Genomic DNA, 22,674 nt, shown 5'->3' on the forward strand with positions numbered 1-22,674 from the left:
ACCTCTCCAACCTCTTCTCCTCTCTCTCTCTCAGCCTCCTTTCTGTTCCGTTCCGTTCTATTCCCCCCTCGCTCTTCCCGTCCAACCGAGCCAGACTCAGCCAGTCAGAGGCTCAACGGTTTCGGTAAGCGGGAAGAGAACTGGACAGCAGGTGGACACCAACGGGCAGACAACCAACCCTGGGCTGAGAGTGTCTTGAGGATTTACGCGCTATGGGTGGAGCCCCCCCCCCCCCCCCCCCTTTCAGCCGAACGAAACCTCCGACCACGATGAGACGGCGAGCCCCGTTTGAGCGCAACTCAAACCGATAGAGCTCAATGCTATATCGTCCATCGCACGCCCGGTTGTCTCATCTATTTGCTGCCCTTCTTTTTTCCTCGTTGTCAACATTGCAAAGCCTTCACTCTCAGTCTCACCAATCTATCTTCTGCATTATCCTCTGATTAGTCTTACTTCTTCGCAAGCCATCTCACAGGTAGTTAGTCACCTTCACTTATCCCCAGCCCCAGATATCCCATGCATCAAACCGTCAAGGTGACCTCGCCTTTACTCATCTACTACAGCGTACCGCGGCAAAAGTCTCGCAAACAACCTACCAAAGTACCTCAGACCACACTCCCATCAACTCCAGACAGCCGCAGCTCCATCTTTGTCGCCATTGACAGCCCACATTCGGGGATCGGCATCAGCCCTGTCGCGCGGCAGATTGGCATCGGCACCCCATCTCATACGGTCCAGACGGATCGGCCTGAACCATGGGCAATCTATCCGTACCTGTGAAGTCTTTTTGACGTCTCGCCATTCGGTAGTCCGGCAAGGTACGGTCAAGGGCCAGCCATAAACCACCAACACGAGCCCCTAAACCTCTGACAACGACGTCCCGTACAGATTGCAAAGAGCCTCAAGCCGAGAAAGAGTTCACATGGCCAGGTCCATGCCCTAAGTCATGAACCCTAGACGCTAGACCCTAGATTCATGGAACCCTGCTTCATCATCCGTCGCCCGAGAGGACTTTGCTTCATCAAGTGATACCCGGTCTCCGGTCAGTTCGGATGCAAAGTTCGCTCGCCCAAGGGGATTGGCTCTCCAGGAGATAAGTAGTCCTCGGTCTACCCGCCGACCTCCCTCTTCGCAATTCCACGTGGTGTTCTCCTTCTGCCACATACTTTTTGCTGAACCTTTCTCGCTCAACCTTGATCGCCAACATTTGCTCAGGTGAGCCATGGCTGTCCGTATTTCCCCATGGCACTGCAAGCAAAAAAAAAAAAAAAAAAAAAACAAAAAAACCTCCCGAAGAGCCCGGATACGTTCTCGGAAGCTGAGGCTGTATTCGTTTGGTCTGCCTCGCCAAGGTAATTCTCCGGAGGTTTTCGATAATGCCGTGTCCGCTCATGAGCCGATTCCGTCTGGTATGATGAGCTCACCCTCACGTGGCCAGCTTCCGCTTCCGCTCATGGTGCCTCGCCCTCATGGAAGGGACGCAGTCGCGGCTGCTCGCCGTCGCGTCACGAGCACCCAACTGATCAAAAGTACAGCGCGGATGAAATCCACGCCTGAATCTTGTCTTTCTCAGTTTCGCACTCCGTTCCAACGCCGAAGCTCCGTACTCGGCTCTCCGTCCCAGGCTGACCCCCGTAGCAACCCGCCCACAACACTTTGAAAGGCCGCAAACCCTCTTTATCCACCCGGACCCCCGGTCCTTTCCCGTATGACTTTCTCTTTCGTAAAGTACCGCCCGGCACACACCTCCGACGTCAAACTTCAAGCTCCCCTTCGTCATATCCATGGACGAACAACTCTGGACGATCCGGAGTAGGGATACGGCCTTTGTCCCAACTCTCCTCAATATAGCGTTTGACATTGCATTATATGCATTGATCCCGCGCTTGTCTGATACTTTCTACTGGCCCCCATCTGGCCAGCTCGACGAACGCCACGCCAATGCAAACATTGTTTGTGGTTCGCCCGCCCTCCCATTCGGCTGCTTCGGAACTTTCCCTGCACCTTTGCATTAGTGATCGACCGTAGTTCAGTCTCAGATGCCAAACTCGTCTCTTCACCATCCATGCGGCAAAAATCCTCATGCTCGTCTCTACCAAACCTCGTTGCTCCTTTCCTTAACCTTCACTCTCACAGCAGGCCGTAGTCGGCTTCACGTGAGATGCAGATTGTGAGAGAAGGCACCGTTGAGGTTTTCGTGGTATGCACGATACCTTAATGCTACGAGAAGCTTGTAAGGACATCCTGATGTCATACCACGGTGCAGCACCCAGTGAGAAAAGGCAGTGCGCAAACAATCTGCCAATTCCGTCAGTCACAGCCGGTATCAAGAAACAGATGGAAGAAGAGAGGGATTGCCTGTCATCTGGCAACCACACTCGTACCTTTGGTAGAAACCCATGCCAGGTATATAGTCGTTGTAGTTCCAGCTCAAACATCTGTCGCGTCCGAGGATTTTGTTTATCCCGGATCCATGACTGCCGGCTAGCATCGACGGTGCTTCCCCAGATCATCATCTGCCCTATCCGCCGGGAACCAGGAGCCTCAAGACTCAGCACGGGGTCGGCAGACACCTGATTCACGCTCTCCAAACCTATCTAAAGTTAGCGAGACACAGTCTTCCCTGACAAACGTTGGACATGATTCCTGTCTTCGTTCATGCCATTCTATTTGCAAACTTTCCGCTGAATTTTCTCCTACACCCCACAAACCCTCCTGTTCCTTTTGCCATGTAGGCTCTTTACCTTTATCCCATTGTCAGAAGATCAGGCACCGAGAACGAGACATCACCCTGTCGTCGAGATCGAGTCACGTCGCCGAAGCGGACCCTGCGCAATGAAATCATTAACACAAACGGTATCGTGATGTCTTATGCATGTACTAAGGAGTATTCTGACCTGATAGCCAGCAGAAAGTTCACAATGCGTACATGGCGTTTCCTCGCTAGAGGAGTCTTCGACAATACCTCATAATGCAATTGGTAATCCTGGCTTCAAGACTTGACTGCAGCTCTTGCCTGTCCCGCGGTAAATTCTGTAGCAAGCGCTGGTAGAACAGAAGATCGACTAGCTCGCAAGGCCGTTTAGAATCATCTGACCAAGATGACCGTTGGGCCTGATATGGATAGTGTTCAAAAGCCATCTGGTTTCGAATGCTGATACCAGGCCAGAAAGCATTGTGCGCAAAGACGTGGCTCGGGAAGCAGCCGGTCACAGAAAATTAGGCGTTCTCATGCCGCCGGGTCCGACTCGGAGACTTCCTCACCGTGGAAGACGCCATTCGATGGTTATACCTAGCAAGCCAGGTTCGGATTTTCAAAGACAGGAAACGAACTCATCCACGAGGCGGGTTCATCTGAAGATCTGCCGAAAGGAGGAGAAAGCAACGAGGTGTCGAGAAATACGATGGACTTAGACACCGTCCGATATTGATGATACAGATTGGGTCTGGTCCTTAATGACACCGTTGAGCCACCGGTTTCGCACACAGGGCATCCTACTCGAAAGAGGAAAAAGCATCGAAACTTCCTATTACTGCATAGACCCCCCACTGATGAGTTTGCTGATCAGTCCAAGACCCTCATCTCTCCGTCGACAGAAAATGGGCCCATCTCCACCTACCGCTCGTGGAACCTTGACGCGCGAGTTCGTCCCATTTGCGTATCCGGACTTGAGCTGGGGAATGCTGCACAGAAGAAACGGGGTTTGTCTGCAAGTAGCCACGCGACCATCTGAATGGGCCTTTCACAAGAACTCCAAAGCGCGGCAAAGATGGCGCCGAGATGGCGCTTCGCTTCTGTCAGATCTCTTCCATGTCTTCTAGGTCGTCCAGGACCGGCCAGTCGCCAACTTCTACCCGCTCGGGCCTCACAAAGACTCCATGCTTCAGAGTCGATTCCTCGCCCCAATACCGCGTTCCGGCAATGCTGCCGTCGTTCTTGCCAACGGGTTCATCAAGATGAACTCCGATCCAAGGACCCAGACCGCCAGGGATTTCTTTGACATCACCAACATGCCGGACAGTTCCTCTCCGAGAATCTTCTCCGCCCACACGGCATCGCTTACCAACTTGGATACCCTTTTGCTCGATTTCTTGCTGCAGAGCATCAATCTTGGCCTGCTCGTGGCTTGGCGCGTCGGGGTCGAAGCGACCAAGCTTCTGGGCCTTCTTCCAGGCCAGCACAGAGTCGGACTTTTTGGCGTACTCCTCCTCTGGCATAACGTACTTCTCAACTCCCGAAGTATCGGTGAAATTCGGGCGAGCTCCCGCTGGCCGAGTGTCAACTACCTGGATATGGAACGATCAGTCACAGGGTTTCTGGAATCGAGCACGGATAGCTGTTTGCAGCGAGCTGTAAGTCCCACTGCCAGAGACTGCGAGGCTCACGTACTCACGTGCCATAAGACTACGGGAGGCAGGGGTCATGATCTCAGCGATAACAGGTGCAGACCAGCCTCACAGGTCCGGCTTTGGCGTTGTGATCATGAAAAGGAGAAGCATGCTCGAAAGTCGACCGAGACGATGAGCTGCGTGGCATGTTTAGACGGTTATGGGGGTTACTTACATGCAGCTCGGCATATGGTGCCAGGGGGAAAGCTGTCAAATATGCGCTGTCCTCATCGGATGCTTCAATTGGAACAGTGGCCGAGGCTGTTTTGAGGCTGATTCTCTGGGACGAGGGCGGGATACCGGTAATGGGTTCCAGCTTGGACCTCAGCTGGGTGATGGTCCATGATGGGGTGATGCGGCGCTCTGACGAGGAGTTGTCGGAAATGACATGCAGAGGAACATCGGCCATGGCGGGCGACTTGGGCTGCTTCCTGGGGCCGAATGGAAAGAACTCCGGGCTAGACTACGAGGAACACGTGGGGCCTCGTCGAGCTTGTTGGGTGTATGGCGTTCTGCAGAGGTGAGATAGACGAGGGAGTTTTGGTCGGAAGACGTTGACGAGCGGCGAAAGGACGATGACCACAGGGTTCTGGAACCGAATAGATTAGGTACCAACCGGGCAATTTCCTCTTGGCCGAGGAGGGGGCTGCACAGTAGGGCTGGATGGGAACGAACCCGTTAGATGCAAGTCAGATGCACGACCCAGTGGCTTTTGGGTTGCTGAGTATCGGCGTACCTAGTAGCGGGGTGAACGGGCGTGCACGATAGCGTAGTGCGTCGGTAGACTGCCCGGTGACGTTGATTGAGGTTGCAAATGGGTGTTCTGTTCGGTCAGGTTCAGGCTTCAAGAGTTGAGGTGCGGTCAAGAGAAGTTCACTCGTCGTGTGTGCCTGGACTGAAAATGAGGTGGGTGAAATCCGATCAAGAACGAACGTGGAGGCGGTTCAAGCCTCACTTACCAGGAAGTGGGTAACGGAGGGGGTGTGTGACTAGCGCCTGACGGCATTGGTGTGGACGTCCAGTCTCAACCCCACCAGCCAGCGAAGTCTCCAGCCACAGATGGTACGTATCCTTGTGTAACCCCTCCTCCTCCTCCTCCTCCTCCTCCTCCTCCGGTGCCCGTCCTTAAGCACCCAAGATACTGCGAGAAGGTACCTCCATTCGTAGTTTGTACTCAAGCAGTCAAGCTCCCTCCCCCAATCCCCCAATCGAACCAAGGGAAAGGGAAGGATCATCTGTACCTCGCGAATAGGTTCCTCTCCTTCTTCGACTGGTGAGTTGTCAACCCATCCGCCACATCCTTTCTTGTCGGTATTTCCCCCCCATTCAACCACCGTCACGTCTTCGCCCAACCTCTGTTCGCTCACCGCCACATGAGAACAGCAAGGCCAGACTTGAAAACAGGATTCCCAGTCTTTCAATACGCATCACCAGCCGTCGTTGGGCATCCCTGGGCAAGCCTGACAGCTTCGTACCAAGCATGGCGACAGTTCCAACTAGGCCACGAAGTCGGGACATCCACGACACGACATAACGAAGAGACATGCCAACCCGGGTCTCCAGTCAAAGCTGAACCTTGACGCAGAAATAAGAATCTTGCTTTGTGACATTGTCATACAAAATCAGGTGCAGCCGTCCGAGACCGCTTCAGACAAGTTTAACCTTCGGCCGGTGGGAACAATGCCATTGATCATGATTGGCGAGCCGCCGTTTGCAGTCGTCAATTAATTACGGGAACCGTTTGGTCGGGAAGCACAACATGGCAACAGCGGCATCGATGCAGTCAAACGCCAGATTTCGCGCATGCAAGGCTCCGTCTCGTCTGGTCCGCTCCGGTCTAGCCCACGGCCTAATTCTACCCAGTGTTACTTATCAGGACATCACTGCAGCCATTATCGCCCCGACAAACGGACTTGATGTACACGCAACGGCTCAGAAGAAGCCAAGTCATGGTGTGTGGGATCGGAAAAAGGCATTACATACCTTTGTCAGCCCCTCGAAGACAATCGAGTAAGATAGCCTCTCGCCATCTCTCTTGTGTATGCAGACACCATAGTGAGCATCAGGGTGCGTGCAGGGCCACCAGCACCGCGAGGATCTGGCCACCGGTGAGGGACAACACAAACGGACATGATGAAACATCCATAATCATGTTCGTTGCAGAATCATGATAACCCACACACACCTGCCCGCGCACATACACACAACCTTCTCAGGTTCAATCTGGTTAGCCGGAGCGGGCATGGGACACTTGCTCGCACGCGGCTGATGACAAGGCGCGGCAGAGAGCCTTCGACTCGGGATGGACAACCCCATTGACACACACACACACACACACACACACATACACACACAAAGCGCTTTCTTTTCGAGAACAACCCTTGCCCTCCCTGATGAAGGCAAGATTCGTTTTCTATGCCTATATCCTATGGTCACAAATCAATTTTCCGCGTCCGAACTCGACGAGAGTGCAATGCGATCATCATTAACATCGCGTTTTATTACTCCTAACGAGACTATTGGAAACCACTGCGAAAAAGAAGAAACGACAGGCGGAAGGCCCAACAAATCGAGTCTGTCAACCCGCGTGTCATCAACAGCGTCTTCGGGAGCTGAAATGCTGGATTCTGACGGCATTGACAACCGCTGGCCAAGGACGATGTTGAGCGTTTGAGCCGTCACGGACAAACTACCTCCACTACACGCTAGATCTATCCCTGCTACCCGATCCGCCAGTGGGCTGCCGCTATGCCCAAGAAAGATCCGGTTCTGCAATGCTGGTTGCCGTTCACCGCCACGTTGGGTTTTGTTTGTGTCACCGACAATCTGGTGCTCACGTCGAATCCTTTTCGAGGCGGTAGGAATCATCTACTGCATGAAGACAAGGGAACAATGAGCAACTTCGTTCTGACCGCAAGCCCAACGACGACATCTAGGCGAAGGGTGGTAGGGACAGAAGGAGTGCACATATCATGAGAGCAGCTTTTCTGCCCCGGGATAGCCTGAGCTTCACCAAACACTCACAACCCAACGCTGGACGATGGGCTACCTACCCGTCCACCTTTTGTGTAGCCTATGCCCATCCATCTGTTCCTCCTCGCAGATCGCTTCATGACGTCGGCATCAGTCATGGCGCGGGGACAACCAGAAAGGCAGCTCCGGGACAGGGATCTCCACAGGCGCATAGCCAGCGCAGCACTTCTGGCTATATCACGCTCTGCTAAGGAGTCCGGAAGACGTACCGACTGCAAAGATGGAAGTCCCCTCGCCCGTTGTCACCCTTGCCCTTGTTTCCAATCTATTGCCGGGCCACCATGGGGGCTAGGGAGCACGATGTGCCTGCCGTGCCAGGTATCTGTAGCATGTCTCGCCTTTTGTGATGGGATGAGAACCCGCAAGGCTGGGTTCCCCCCGAGACGACCTCCTGCTGAGCAAAGCCACGATGCAAGGCCAGCAAACGAATGAGAATTTTTTTGGAAGGGGGGCAGCGAGAGTGTTTCCTAATTAAAGTCCAATGACAGTATCCCTTTTGGACGTCAGCCCTGGAGTGGAATGCAACCCCAGCCAAAAGGTGCCTGGTAGGCTGGCGGGCGGCTACTAATTACGTCGAGGGCCATTTAATAGGCTCTCGAGTCTCAGTGCCACCAGGGCGGGAATCGACGTACATGAGCTTCAGCTCACTTGACTTGCTTAGTCGTGCGAAAGAACGACGACGACGGCTGTGCGACATCTCCGCAGCACTCGCGTACGGCCGACAGAACAGTTATCAGGATTGCAACAACAGGCGCCGCAAGCCGTGGTCGAGCGGACAGATATACAATAGCGTTGTGGTGTCTCTACGATCTCGGGTTCGGTTACATTGTGTCGTGAGCAAACGCAGCAACAGACGATGACACGTGCGTAAAACAGCGCCGTTTTCTTCCCATGTTGCTGTGGGCGTTCGGACAACGACATGACAAACATGCCGAGCGGGTGTCGGACCATTTCCATCACTTGTCCTTCTCCCTATGCGGAAGGGTCTGATTATTAGCAAGTTTCCCTGGTTCCCTTGTTCCGCATGCCGTGTAGAGCCCTGGTCCTTGATCGAGAGAATCTGGGCGCGGAGCTGGATAGCTGGCCGAGGCCCCCGGCCTGCACACTAAGCCGCCAGCCGCATGTATGTCATCTACCGAACGATACGTAAGGGCCACAGCGGAGGGTAAGGCAATCCGACGTCAGTGGCATCAGTCTCGTTAGACTTGCTCACCGCAAGCTATGAATATCGCAATGTTGCTGCTGAAAAAGGGCAAGGTGCGCTACCGTACCCGAGTCAAGAAGATCCAAATCTCAATGCCAGATCAAGGCGGCGGTGAGCAGTTCTGTCGGACGTTGTACTACGTAAAATATGGCCTCCAGACGGTGTGTCCTGGTACATTGATAGTTGGAGACGGTGCTGGTGTCTGGTACGTTAGACTAGAATCAAAGGAACTAGAATCAAAGGACAGCCCGAGTCGACCTCGGGGCATCCCACCACACCCAATTGCCAGCTGACCGACACGTATCCAAACTCCTCGAACTATTTTCTCGAGCAGATTGGGTGCCAGCAATCTACTTTGGGCACGAGACTAAGTCCTAACCTAGGTAGCCAGAGTTAGCGTCTGCATCTTGGACTGTAGCCTCCCGAATCTAAGGTTAGGTAGTCAGATTGCGTAGTGCTTCACAGCCCTGAGAAGCCTCAACTTAGTCAAACTTTGTACCTGACCTGGGCAGGTGGTATCGGCAGACCGTACTTGGAGGGGAAACAAGACATTAGGGCGCTGGCGGGAGTTGTTCATTGCGCGTCGGACTAAGGTAATGTAGATAGTAGATGCCTCCCCACGTTGGGGTGTCCATTGCACGGACGGCCCTTTGCCAGTCTCGTACCTCGTCCCAAGGCTAGACTAAGGTTGCAAAGAAATTCCCCTAGCGCGATTGCCTTAGCAGGCCGTCGTCAGCAATGGAACGCCCGGAAGAAGCAAAGAACGGCGGCCCAAGGGTTGCGAAATGCGAAATGAGAAAAGGAGCATCCAAAGCTCTAGCACGGTGTCCAGGTGCCCTGCATAGAAGCAAGAGACATATTCCCAGGTACGTGCCCATCATGTAGAGGGGTACCTCGGAGGCTAGAGGAAACAGTAAGTGCGAGTAAGTTAAGGTTACAAGCCGGCCAACTTTCCTGGGTACCCTACGCAGACTTGGCTGTACGGCAGGTAGCAGATGGAGAGAAGCTACCTTATTCCGTCATATTAGTTCAATTAGGGAAAGAGAGACGAATAAGAAAAGAACAACTCGACAGAAGATCGGAAAGAGGGAAGGAGAGCGAGGAACCTCAGGCATACCTTACTTAGGTAGTCCTGTGGTCAGCATCTTGCCTCAATCTCAGTCTCAATGCTCCCAGTCATCCGAGGGCAACTAACCTTACGTCTCCCATCTCAACGCACAGCGGTCTACATGCTGGATGCCGTTCCGATTTGCTCAATGTCTCTTCCCAAGAATACACAATCATTCTCTGTACGACGGCGCCATCTCTTCTCGCCCGCAGCCTAATGTCACCAAACGGAGTCACTGTTTACTTCTTCACTTATCCTGCTGGCCATTAGTTGCTCCTTTATGTACCGCCCCGTCGTCATGTCAGGCACCGATGCCGTGGACACCGGTCCAGCTACGACACCGGACCCCCGAGACCCCTGGGAGACAGTAGACAAGCTACGAACAGCCCAACCAAGCCATGTGTGGCTTGACTGGACGCTAAAGACGACGTCGTGGTCGCCTCATTGCCGTGGAAGGTGGACAACACCGATGGCGCTGGTGCGGCAAGGGAAAAAGAAAAGGAACTACTACCGCTACTACTACAACCACCATACTATAGCACACAACGATGGCCAAGGATGCGACTGCGACGACCCCGACCAAAAGAGGGCTGCTTGAAAGCCGCTAGCCAGCAAAGCAGCGAGCAAGCATGCCCCAAGTTGCATGGCGATCATGGTTCATGGCAACTGATGCAGCCAGGCCACAAGCTCATACTTGGCCTGTCCGTCGCAGTGAAAACAGTACCGCCCTGGTCCTGGGAGGCTTTGCTGGACGGACGCTGCACGCTGGGCTGCGCTGCATATCTGACCGCCAGTTCATCATCAGACCAAGGCAAGGGCCAAGCCGAGCACCAGCACCAGCACCAGAATCAGCGAGGCAAGGCAAGGCAAGGCAAAGGAGCGGTTGACCAGACGGAAAGGGAGGCATTCCCAACACGAGACAAGACAGACTTTGCGAAGGCTGTTCCTGGCTCGCCCTCATGGATATGGCCGTGGGACATTGGTAGCCGGGCATGAAGGGCATTGATCAAATGTTTCTCAGCACAACCTAGCCCCAGCACATCTGCGGGTAGTCAACCGCCCTCGACGACTCGTTCGGCAGTGGCGCATTGTCACGGCCGCCGTTGGCTGTCCGGCCTCGTCGAGACAAGCCTCATCTTACATTCATTGTGTCGACCGCACAGACATCAGGCTTGCTGTAACTCTGCTTCGCTCTTGTTCTCCCGCTGCCGTTGCCGTTGCCGCTGCCAGATGCAGAGCACAGCACTGCGCTATACTGCCGGCTCTTTATTTTCAGACTGCTCAGCTCATCAAATTGATCCGCGCCATTGACTTGTCAATTGCACTAGCACTAGCCGCGGAAGGGAGCCGCCCAAGACAGTACAAGGCACACATGCAGCCTGCGTTTGCTTGCTCTCACAGACCCCCGTTGAACCCGTTAGGATCGGCGAACAGCATAAGCACAGGTTCAACAAGTCGAAAATGCGCACAGGCAAAGGTGGAGGCTGTCCCCCCCCCCCCCAAATCAGAGGAGACGGGACCAGGGTAAGCCACAGTTGAGAGCAGTTCCTTCAAGTGTGCCCGGCCAAGCATCGGAACCCTCGTTGTCCCTCTTCGGCCGACCCATCCCTCCCATCAGTTGGGTTCCTCCTCCGGTGTTCCAGTCTCCGATCCTCCAGACGCCTCTTAGTTTCTCGCCTGCTCGTTGCTCAACTATGCGCGCCGTCATACTTTCGCGTTTGACTTCTACGCGTGCCGGAGTCGGGGGGGGCCCAACCAACCATGGGTTCAACTCTACGAGGCTAACCGCTGCCTCCGAAGTGTCTGTCATAAGTAGCGGTTTGCGAGACCTTCCCTATCAACATATCTCCTCGCCAGCTGTCTGCCTAGGAGAGTCAGCCGGCACAAAGAGGGTCCCATGAAGCGGGAGCCCATCTACTACAACCCACCAGCATGCGCATGTGCGAAGTCCACTCGACTCTTCATTGCATCAGCAACCGCAGGTTTCAAACATGGGGTCCACAGCACCCGTATGCGGTTTCGTGACAAACTGCTGCCCACCACATTCCGCCCTCTCCACGCTTGTCTTGCCCTAAACACACGCTCACTCTGTCGGGGACCCTAGGATTATGGGCCATGCACACTTGACGCCCTCTCGAATTTCCCGCCCTCTTCAACCAGATTCCCACCAGCCTCCAATTTGAACCGATGCTCTGCGAGTCTGAGAGGGAGCTGTGACCAGGTGTGGTCATCATACACGGACACGAACCAACCCTTATCCAAGCAATCCCTATGACCAGCGTTTCCTGGATCCAGCCTTTCGGAGAAGCTGTCATCCAGCTTGCTCCATTGACTCTGGCTTTGACACCGCATTAAACGCGCTGATCCAGACGTACCACGGGTTGCCCATGGCCTGTTCTACCCAAGTACCCGAGAAGCATCATGCAAGAATTCGTGGCCATGCCATTTTAGCACCTAGCTTGGTAGCCGGACATTCGACCCAGTACTTGGAATTCCATTCTACTCTTTCTCTTTTTTTTTTTTCTTTCTTTTCTTCCTCTTCTAACCTCTGCCCTCTTTACGACAATGACCCCTCATGACCGGAGCTTCAATCTAGGGTGTCGACATACGGGAGAACACCAGCCCCAGGCCAGACGCTAGACAGGGCATATTGCAGAGGGGTGTGTCTTGAAAAGAAAGCATGGCAGCCACCTGGTGTCTGTGAGCGCGCTGCGGGAAGGGGGGCGTGTGTCTTTCAAACATGTGCTCGAAGTTCCCCATCCATGTCGGTTCCCAAACTATGCCTAGGTGAAAGTAGCCCTTCATGAGCCTTATTCGACAACCTCCACCGCATCGCATTCTTCAATGAGGGCAGGGCAACAGACGGACTGGCCCAGGCAAGGGACGGACGGCACCAACAAGATCCCATCATCTGCCACTGGTCATTCCCTACCTATATGCGAGCTTGACATATAACTTCTGCCCTATTACTACGTTCACTGCTCGCTGCCGGTTGTTGCTGCTCGCGCTGGTGTTGTTTTGTAAAAGCTAACCAGCATATGCCCTTGCCAAACACACACATCCTCACACACCCTCTTCACGCGCGCACACACGCACACTTCCCATCCGTACCCAAACCTCGTCTTTCTCGTCGTCTCTTCCTTCTCCACAGCCGCGGTGGCTCTCACACACACTCTCTCACTCCCTCTCCTTCTTGTTCGCTGCTGCTGCTAGGCTCGTCACTGTCGTCCTGGGTCTCAACTTCTCTCCTCCCACGCCCTTATACACACCCCTCCCATACTCCGTCCCACTCCCCTCGCGTTTCTTTTTCGATGACTTTCCTCTCGTCAGTTTAAGAGTCTTTTGGGCCTGTCACTTTGTTAATCAGACCCCGGCTTCCGTCCCCCACTTCGTCCTCCACCTCTTCAACCCATCACCGTCCCTCAAACTACCACTTTCTCGGTCCATTTTAATTCTTTTCTCTTCCATTCACAAACTGCATCACCGCAAGTTCCCGACGTAGACCGGCTTGTACCTTGTTTCCGTGGCCTCTACCGACTTTCCGTAGGAGAACGATGACTCTGGCAAAGCTTCGCTTTCTGATGAAGACTTCTAGCAGCCTAGTTTGACCAACGTATACTTACGCCGCCGCCCTCTTTTTGCTGTCCGCCCGCCCGCCTGCCTGCGTCGACACTGAGCGAGCTCAATTTCCGATCATTGGTTGCTGGCTTCTCTGACTGGCCCAATCATGTTGATGACTTCCAACTTGCAAGCTACGCCGCCATCTTGATCTAAAACCAGGTCCCTTTTTCCTTTTCAGATCATTCCCCCCTTTTGCCTACCCACCAGGATTAAACGGAACGCCTTTTCCTCTCTCACCAACTTCGCGATCGAAACCATCCATTGTTCAGATACGGCAGAATCAGAGAACTTTGTTGCCCTCACCACTTCCAGCAACGGGGCCAGCGTCACCGATCTCCACCGCTCTCAACCTGTGATCCTACTCTAACCCACCTCTGCCGTAATTCCCAACGAGTAGACTGCCCTGAACTTTACGTTACGCGCGAAGCGAAGAGAACTTTCAACGACCACCGAACAACCGTCCCCATTACGAAACTGGCCGGGATATCTTACCGACCTTCAAACCTTTCAAGTCCTTCAGTAACTGCCCTTCTTGGGTGGTGTCGAGAAAACCGAAAAGCTGGCGCGCGTCTATCGCGCCCATGACACAAGACCGTATCCAACCTACCTAGGCGGCCAAACCGTCACCGTGGATATCGCGTCTCTCCTAAAGGCTCCCGACTCAGATGAGTCCTCCACCGCTCCGCCTCAGCATACCCGATCTTCGTCAGACCCGTCCGCAACCGCAACCACGGCGGCCACAGCGCCTGTCAGCGGGCTACCTCCGTATGGCCCGCCTCCCGTAGCACCGGGCCTGGCTGTGAGCGGCAAGCGTGCCATGCCACCGCACGTAGCGGAGTCTCCGGCCAAGAAGCAGAGCAAGTGGTCGCCGGAGGAAGATGCCTTGATCATCGAACTTCGGGGGAGCGGGATGAAGTGGGAGGACATCTCAAAACGTCTACCGGGAAGAAGTGCCATCAGTTGTCGACTTCACTACCAGAACTACCTCGAGAGGCGGAGCGAGTGGGATGAGGAGCGCAAGAACAAGCTTGCACGGTTGTACGAGAGGTACGATTTGATCACTATAGCATCGAAACCACTCTCTATTCGTTCCGCTTGTATTGAAAGGACGAAAACTGACATGTCAAATCAGGTTCAAACCGGAGATGTGGGCAAAGGTTGCGGAGGAGATGGCCGTTCCTTGGCGAGCCGCAGAGGCCATGCACTGGCAGCTTGGCGAAGCGGACATGGCTCGACGGGCCGGCGTTGTGCCCTTTTCTTTGACAGCAGTCAACGTCGACCAGCCTGGCGGTGGCCACCGGCACTCTCCTTCTCGGGGGCACATGCACACCCAGTCCCAGCCTAGCCTACCCCGGGACATCGGTGGACCTTCCCCTCGATACAGCCGACCACCACCACCCGGTATATCACCGATCCCCGGCGGACGAGTCATTGCCGCTCGACGCGAGAGCGTTCCTGGCAGGCCGTTGATGGGCCCGGACCCGAATGAGATGGCGGCTATGGGGCCAGGAGGCCCTGGTTTGGCTCCGATCCAGGGGCTTCCGCCAGGCCGAGGCGGAGGCATGCTTCCAGGCGTTGCCGAACTGACTACCGGTGTCAGCCCCTACAGCACCCCAGCATATGCGATGGGCGGCATGCCTACGGCAAGCCCCGTGCCAAGCGCGAGGGCCAGCCCGGGACCGCTGCTTCCAGCTCTCCACTACCCACCGCCCCACGAGCAAGCCGGTGCGAAGCGACGAGCCAGTCCAGGCACAGAGATGATGGGCTCAAGGGAAACGAGCCGACGACGGCACATGGATCCCCGCCAGGAGGAGATGGATCGGAGACGCGTGGCGTGACTGTGAAGGCAAGGTGAAAGCAAGGTGAAAGCGGTGATGGCGCGGCGAACTTTGGAGTTGGGAACAAAATTCTTTCTGAGGGGGGACGACAATGAATCGCCTCCCCCCTTTTGATTTTTCATGAGAGCATGGGAAACCTCCGAGGATTTGTTTTTTCGTCCAACGTGTGCGGAGGGCACGACACACGGCACGGGAACAGCATGTTGCATCGGGATTGGAGCAAGATTTTGTCTCATTTTTCTTAACTTCTCATACACTTAACATCGTTACCACTCGGGGGTTGATGCTATCTCTCTCCTGGAAAAAAGCTTCCCTTGCGTTGGCAACGATCTCCTCACGGCCACGTCTTCTTCTTCGTGTCATTTTACTTTTTTCCTCCCATCTTTTAACCTTTTTTTCTCTCTCTTCATTCTCTTCCCCCTCTCCAAACTTGCCCTTAGTGGTCATTTCTCAGCTGGCGGCGCGCGGGTGTGCGTTGTGTTGCGAAGGAGGGGAAACAAAAACAAATCTTTTTTTTTTTTTTTGCCGTTGGGTTTTTACGGTACCCGGCAGGTGAGGGGTAGGGACGGGGCATCGGATCGGAATCATTTCATGTCCACACAAAAAAATCACGATGATTGTTGTTGTTGGGTAGGCAAAGGTGTTTCTAAGAGTGGTGGGATGGAGAGAGAGAGGAGGGAGAGTATGTCTATGAGCTTGTGTTGGTTTCTTCTGTATGTATTGTTCTGGACAGAGATGTGAGAGACGAGGAGAGGGAAAGACCGAATGTAGTGGAAGCGGCGAAGAGTAAACGAAATACGTCACTTGACGAAGAGATGGATTATGGTCATGATAGAATTGCAAGGTCTCTAGATCACATTTTCTTTTTTTGGCTTGCCTCTATTGGTGTCTACGTGATATGCCACGCTCCCTTTTTTTTTTTTGGTTCCTCTCATGCTTTTGCCGCTCTTGGCTATCTACCCAGGTCAACTTCATGAGTCCCGACAGAAGATGGCCCACCAGTTATCCCTCTCATACCCGCTCTCAAGCACCCTGCCCCCAACCTCGACCACATCCTCCTCAAGCTCGCCCTCGCGGTAGAGATGGTAATACCTCTGGAACGTCTCATCCTTGGCGGGTTCGGCGGTGGCGGCGGCGGCGGCTTGCGTCTGTTCTTGCCCCTGCTCCTGCACTTTGCCCTCGGGTTTCTCCTTCTTGCCCTTTGTGACCCACGACACGAGCTGGTCCTGCGCGGCGCCGGCGTCCCACCCGCGCCGGCTATTACCTTGCTCCAGGGCCCAGACCATGACGAGGGCCTTGCCGCTGCCGGGCCGGACGGCGGTGAGGAGGGCTGCGACGGCGGCGCGGCGGCGTTCGCGGGTGGACATGTGGTGGATTACGGCGATGGAGATGGCGAAATCGAAGGCGGAGGAGCGGTAGGGGAGGGCTAGGGAGTCTGCTACGAGAACCTGGTTCTTTGGTGCTGGTGGTGGTGCTGGGGCTGGTGCCACTGGCGCCGGGGATACGTCTGCAGCCTTCTTGTTGCTACCGCCCTTATTCTTCTTCTTGGGGCCCACAGAGGCATCAAAGTGCGGCGGCTGGTAGCTCCGCGCCAGCGAGACGAGGTTGGCGCTCCGGTCCGAGGCGACGATGAAGAGGGAGGGGTTGACGCCAATGTACTTTCCGTTGCCGCAGCCTGCGTCGAGGCCGACGGAGCCGGGCGGGAGGGAGAGTAGGAAGGCGGCGACGAGGGGCCAGGGCTTGTAGCGGGTTGAGGAGAAGTGCGGGGCGATGGCCTCGTAGACTGTGTGGACGTGGCGGGACTCGTAGGCTGCTGCTGTGTCGTTGTCTTCGTCCTCTGCTGGAGGCGGGGTCGTTGGCGTTGGGTCCTCGGTCTCTTGGGATGCGATGGCGGTGGTGGTGGTGGTGGTGGTGGTGATGGTTGAGGCGGAAGGAGGGTCCGGCGAACGGGGATCGGCGGGCACGGCCGGGTGGCCGGGGCCGGGTTGGGGGCCGGATGAGACGGTCATGGTTGATGTTGCGGGAAGGGGTGTGTGTGTGTGTGTGTGTGTGAGTGCTTGGGTGCTTGTGTGTGGCGCAAGTTGGGGAGACGTTGACTCTCAGTCTCACACCATAAGGCAGCTTATTTCCTTTCCTGGGGAGCTTAGGTTGGGACCCTTGTATCCGTACTCTGGCAAGCCTGCAAGAACGGCTCTTTTCACCCCTTGCTTAGGTCCTTCTATATCCGTACGAAGTAAAGAGCGAAGGAGTTTTGGTCGATCAGGGGGTCGATTCTTGCGAGTGCGAGACGGGGGAAAGAGAGAGTGCAAGGGGGTAGAAGACTTCGGCAGAGGGAAGGGAGAAAAGTCGGTAACCGGGGCCCTGGTCTACGGTCCCGTTAAGGTTTTGGATGCCGAGTTAAAGATAGCGCCCGCTGAAGCGCGTTCGTGCCAAGACAGTGGAACGCCCTTTTTCAACGGATATTGTCTGTGTGTTCCCGTTGCGCTTGGCGGCTTTGGTGATGTGCGGCGCGCGCGTGTGTGTCTCTAGTATTTTGCCGATGGGAAATTAGGTACACCAGCCCACTGTAGGGGGAAAAACAAACTGGATGAAAGAATGATTTGTCGGATGAGGCTCGTGCTCTGCAGATGATGAGGCGTCTAGGGATATAGTGTCTGTATGTGCATGCGAAGGGTGTGGGTGCAAAATACGTACAAGAGAGCAACGAAGGGACGTTGGGAATTGTGAGCCACCGACGGGAAGATGACGATTTGTGACAGTGAGCGGGGGGGGGAAATACTGTCTGAGCGCTTGCATCTGGTGTGTGGCGTTCGGTGTGTCCCCGCTAATTTTCTCGATTCGGTGAGTCGGTGTGCACCGGGTTTTTTTTTCTTGTTTCTTTTTTCTCACTTTCGTTGGTGTGTGGGGGTAGGAATTCAAAGACTTGAGAAATGTCTTTCGGGAAAGAGGGAGGCGGGGCCCCGCTCCGACTCGGTGTGAGCCGAGTCCGGTAGCTCCGGGCTGGGGGGGGGACACAAACCGGGCCCGTGTTGACCTGGCCGGCCCACCCCCACTCAATTGGGGCAGCTGAGCCGATGAGGCTTTCAGGGAATGTAAGGACCGCCTAGGTCTTAACCGTATGCAGGCACCGTATCCTCAATCTTCTCGATAGCCATTGCTGCGGCCGCGGCCGCCGACTGGGCCGCAGAGAAAAGGTTGGTGAAGACATTTCATCGATCCCGCGAAGGCTGCAGGCTGCAATTGCATGAACGCTGTAAGAGCGAACAAGGACCGTCTGGCACAGACGCATGCGCATATATCGGATATACTACAAACTTGCACCATGCGGCTTTCCGTCGAGGAAATTCAGTAAGGGATCGAGATGAAGCGATTGTGCGAGCACCTTGTGCCTTCATTCTCTCAAAGAACGTTACGGCCTATGGGTACCTGCAGGTTACGGCGCGGCACGGTATTAAGCGCTGGACTCGAACGGGGATTCGTCCCGGGATTAATTGCACATTGAAAGGGGGCCACCCTTGTCCCGGATCGGTCTACTCCGAAGCCTTTCGCGGTTGGGAGGCTGATTGAACGCTCTCATGAACTATTTTCGAAACGAGCGGGAAATGCCCCTGAAACCAGTTTCCTGTCGTTCGTTGATGATCTAATGTTACATCCATAACGTGCGAACCGATCATGTTCGATCCATGGTGTTTGCTCTCTATTCCGCCACGGGGGGCGTAAGATACTGGTAGTGAGGGAGAGAGGGAAGGGGGGGAGGGGTGTACCAAAGTTTTGAAGGAGCAAACAAATTGTCAAGGAGGCGTGCAAGGCTTAGACGGGAAAAAGACGAGACAAGAGGACCAGAGACCGTCACATTCCAGACCGGGGCTTCAAACGCATTTGGAATTCCCGAAGAAGCGGTACGAACGGATGGAGATCATCCTTGAGTGATTTCTCGCGTGATTGACGTCAGGGATTCCGAGCCTTCCCCTCGGTTCGAATTGCCTGCTAAAAGGGGCAACATCGACAGTTGTTGCTCTTTTCATTTTCCAATAATGTAACAGGATATCGTACTAGGCTCTGAGAAGAGGGGTCTCTACTGAGAGAGCAAGATGGGAGATACCACCAATGTTTGCTAGACTTTACGCACTACGGCTCTTTGCTTGCTTTGAGCCACCACATGTTATATTGAATACGGCCTTACGTGCGAGTATCTCCCAGGCTTCAGCCCATCGCCCCCTTTTCCATAGGGTAAATGTTGGTGATGTCACATTCAGGTGGTACCGCTCGGAGCCCCTGTGCCCTTGAGGATTTTAATCTCCGATCCGGCAGGGAAAGACATTCAAGGGTTCGGAGGGAACTCAGGAAAGGGAGGAGGGGGCGTTGCTGCAGCCTGCAGTCATTTGTAGTCACCGTTTGTGCAAGTTTGCTTAACTTCGTACGGATATCCGTACATCTCTTAACTTTCTTAGCGTGCCAATTCGTGGCGTGGGCCTTGCGGAGATATTTCTAGCCTTCGACTTTTTCTTCGTGGCCACGTGTGGGAATCAAAAATTGCGTGACACTAGGGATGATCACACTCGTGTCTGATAGACACGGCGATCGAGGGGCTTAGGTACTTTGGTAACAATGTTTGCCAGCTGAAGACATGTTCATTGCCGCGTGGGATTTAACTTTTCAGTACCCGGTTCACGTTTAAACAGGGAGACAAACAAGGAATGCGTGTGGCGGGGTGTGAGTAGAGCAGGGAAACAATCTGTTCCCAGGTTTGCGCCACAATTTTGTAGCTTCACAGATTGAGGTGAAAGACATTGACATTGACGTACGACGGTCGCGGACCGTAAAAAGGCTTGTTTCTTCTTGTTAGACTTCACACCTACGGCCTAGTCCCGCCCCGGGCCTATCTGGCGGCCCCGCGGTCCCGGGCCTCCCGAAAGCGGGACCGCGCCTTGATTTGAGATTCAAGATTTATTCATTATCTATCCGTACAAGCGGACTTACAACACCACATCTTCAACCGATGCAACTTCATCTCTCAAGCGTTACCCAGGTTCAATGGGCTCTGGGCGTCGAACTTGTGGGTGGTGATGAGCTCGGGGTACTGGATGCCACCCTGCTTGATAACGCTGTCCATTGTCTCCATGATGACCAGAGACTCTGAGAGCGGCAGCGTTGCACTCTCTTTCTTGCCGTCGCGCAGGCAGCGTGCGCACTCATCAGCCTCCCAGAACATGCCGTGACCCCAGTCGCGCGCCTCGTCCTTGGGGATGGGGCAGTCGACAACCTCGACCTCTTCGACGCCCTTCTTGACGACCTTGTACGACGTCGGCCGGAAGGCGGGATGGGAGACCTGGATCTCGCCCTTGGAGCCTTGGATGCGGATCGCGGGTGCCGTCTCACCCTTGTGGCCGTCGGGTGCCGTGTCGACGCGCAGCGAGGTGGTGGCAATGCCGGTCATCTGGTGCTTGGGGAAGTTGAGAATCATGGTGGTGGACTCGTCGGCGCCGGTGACGGGGTACTTTTGCACCGAGGCCAGGACCTCGGGGCTTTCCTTGTCGGCCTCAGCTTCGGGCTGCAGGTGGTACAACGTCTGGAAGATCCATGTCAGGGAGTAAATACCGAGGTCGAGCAGGGCACCGCCAGCGAGCTCGGGGTTAACCATGCGGTGGGCGTCGGGGAAGGACAGCTTGCCGGAAGCGTCTTCGGCGTTGCTGTTGAAGGACAGGTCCGAGGTGGCACGGTAGACCTTGCCGATGGCGCCCGAGGAGATGAGCTCGCGGATCTTGATGCTGAGGGGGAAGTAGCGGGTCCAGACGGCCTCCATGAAGAAGAGCTTCTTGGCGCGGGCCGTCTCAACGAGGACGCGGGTCTGCTCGGCTGTGACGGTCAGGGCCTTTTCGCAGAGCACGTTCTTGCCGGCCTCGAGGGCAAGCATGGCGTTTTGGAAGTGATGGGAGTGCGGGGTGGCGACGTAGATGATGTCGACGGCCGGGTCGCGGACGAGCTCGGCGTAAGAGCCGTAGACTGTTGTGTCGGCGGGGGCGTCAATCTTCTTGACAAAGGCGCGGGCCTTTTCGGCGTCGCGGGAGGAGGAGACGGCGGCGATACGGTGGGCGACGTCAGTCACCTCGCGCGAGGCCGGGTTGGTCAGGAGGTCCTTGCAGAAAGCTAGAGAGACGGCATTGTTAGTTATTGCTCGGGGGCAGAGATGCTCGGTTCTATCGGTGGAAGCATACTCTCGGCGATCCAGCCCGTGGCCATGATGCCCCAGTTGACAGTGTGCGGCGCCATTTTGGGAGGTGAATGTGATTGATTATTGGTGTGTAGCGTGGCTTTGGGTTCTACTGCAGAGAGTTGATGGGGTCTCGACGAGGGAATTGGATCCCTGGGTATATAAAGAAGATCGAGACTGAAGAAAGAGGTAGAGGAAGAGCAGACAGGTCAACGAGGTGCGAATCGGCGAGGTTGCCTTTCCCTTTTCTATCCCGCGCAACCATCCCAACACGCGGTGCGGGCCCTCCGCCCCCCAAATCCTCGGAGGTAGTTGCTGCGGGGTACGAGAATAGCAAAAAAAAGGGAGGGGCCAATTGTCAAACATGAAAGCCACTCAAGCTAAATCCAACATGCGACGAATCGTCGATGCACATCACGACCACAGAGGCAACACCAAACCACATCAGCACTCATACTATGACATGGGGCATTGCTACAAACGTTCTATGTCATCTACTCGGCCGCCTTTCCCAGGAGGACGCAGTCCAATACTGACAAATCAGCTTCGGAGTCAATTCGCTTCGCCAGCGGTCAGATCATCATAGTATTAACAACCGCGGATTACAAACACGCCTAGAAGCTCCAATGTTCGAATGGTGACGGTGAATGACTTGGATATCAGCAAAAGCCGCCAAATACGAGAGCGAAGATTCAAAGACGCGATTTGGTTTCCGTCCTCCCGTCCCTCGCCCCCCTTCTCCCGGTTAAATTGACTTCGGGATCTGGTGTGAGAATGGGTTCCTTTACGCCGATACTCCGCGATGACACATGGACTTGCAAAGAGCTGTCCGGGGTCAAGTCAAGACCGGCATCCGTATTGGCGCAACGCAAACTATCTGACCCGACCTTACGGCCCCACCAACTTTTCGACTCCTAGAGTTTCCTCTTTGGGCCGGTTTGGAGATAAATGAGCTGGGGACATTTCCTGTGAGGTGAACGACGGATGGCGGGGTCGGTGTTGTTACCCCGCGGCGGAGCCCTCGTTTGCTTATCAGCGATAAGACGTCATAGATGACACGGGAGGGAAGCTACCTTACCTAGGTACCTTGAGATCTGTTGATATAACTGCAGCCTGCTGACAATGTGAAGCCATTCGGAATACACAGAGTATTCAGATCAGTACGCCTCAGGTTCTCTCTTCCTTTGGGCTATAGGCCAATTCACCTCGGAAATTCTTAACAGCAATAAAGGGATAGTTGCCTAGAAGCCTGTGTCAGTAATAGTCTAAG

General features: G+C 54.8%; 6 protein-coding genes across 6 annotated transcripts; 3 read left to right on the forward strand and 3 right to left on the reverse strand.

Annotated features, from left to right (window-relative positions):
• Positions 1 to 3,798: 3,798 nt before the first annotated feature.
• BDP55DRAFT_726469 (CAP-Gly domain-containing protein) lies at positions 3,799 to 4,798 on the reverse strand (the record flags this gene model as incomplete). Its single annotated transcript, XM_060579155.1, has 2 exons — positions 3,799 to 4,287; positions 4,565 to 4,798. 2 exons carry the CDS (start codon positions 4,796 to 4,798, stop codon positions 3,799 to 3,801), a joined length of 723 nt encoding a protein of 240 aa, XP_060432280.1.
• A 1,350-nt stretch (positions 4,799 to 6,148) lies between these two features.
• On the forward strand, positions 6,149 to 7,063 carry BDP55DRAFT_629683 (uncharacterized protein; the record flags this gene model as incomplete). The annotated part of the gene is made up of 2 exons (XM_060572052.1): positions 6,149 to 6,399; positions 6,748 to 7,063. The coding sequence occupies 2 exons, from the start codon at positions 6,149 to 6,151 to the stop codon at positions 7,061 to 7,063; spliced, it is 567 nt and encodes a 188-aa protein (XP_060432281.1).
• A 6,225-nt stretch (positions 7,064 to 13,288) lies between these two features.
• BDP55DRAFT_692237 (uncharacterized protein) lies at positions 13,289 to 15,193 on the forward strand (the record flags this gene model as incomplete). The annotated part of the gene is made up of 3 exons (XM_060577085.1): positions 13,289 to 13,336; positions 13,903 to 14,402; positions 14,488 to 15,193. The coding sequence occupies 3 exons, from the start codon at positions 13,289 to 13,291 to the stop codon at positions 15,191 to 15,193; spliced, it is 1,254 nt and encodes a 417-aa protein (XP_060432282.1).
• Positions 15,194 to 16,182: 989 nt separating this feature from the next.
• On the reverse strand, positions 16,183 to 17,004 carry BDP55DRAFT_525459 (S-adenosyl-L-methionine-dependent methyltransferase; the record flags this gene model as incomplete). Its single annotated transcript, XM_060567805.1, has 3 exons — positions 16,183 to 16,296; positions 16,366 to 16,673; positions 16,722 to 17,004. Coding segments are annotated over 3 exons (705 nt in total), but the record flags the coding sequence as incomplete, so codon positions are not given.
• A 137-nt stretch (positions 17,005 to 17,141) lies between these two features.
• On the forward strand, positions 17,142 to 17,906 carry BDP55DRAFT_656431 (uncharacterized protein). The gene has a single exon (XM_060574373.1). The coding sequence runs from the start codon at positions 17,201 to 17,203 to the stop codon at positions 17,720 to 17,722; it is 522 nt and encodes a 173-aa protein (XP_060432284.1). The 5' UTR covers positions 17,142 to 17,200; the 3' UTR covers positions 17,723 to 17,906.
• Positions 17,907 to 20,207: 2,301 nt separating this feature from the next.
• On the reverse strand, positions 20,208 to 21,463 carry BDP55DRAFT_547703 (oxidoreductase family protein; the record flags this gene model as incomplete). The annotated part of the gene is made up of 2 exons (XM_060568771.1): positions 20,208 to 21,340; positions 21,409 to 21,463. 2 exons carry the CDS (start codon positions 21,461 to 21,463, stop codon positions 20,208 to 20,210), a joined length of 1,188 nt encoding a protein of 395 aa, XP_060432285.1.
• Positions 21,464 to 22,674: the final 1,211 nt, after the last annotated feature.

This window comes from Colletotrichum godetiae (assembly GCF_030913485.1).
Source record: "Colletotrichum godetiae strain CBS 193.32 chromosome Unknown BDP55scaffold_11, whole genome shotgun sequence".
Lineage (NCBI taxonomy): Eukaryota > Fungi > Ascomycota > Sordariomycetes > Glomerellales > Glomerellaceae > Colletotrichum > Colletotrichum godetiae.

What these genes read in the sequence shown, in the direction of transcription:
- BDP55DRAFT_656431 (XM_060574373.1), top strand. Translation starts at nt 17,201, where the DNA reads ATGGTTGATGTTGCGGGAAGGGGTGTGTGTGTGTGTGTGTGTGTGAGT.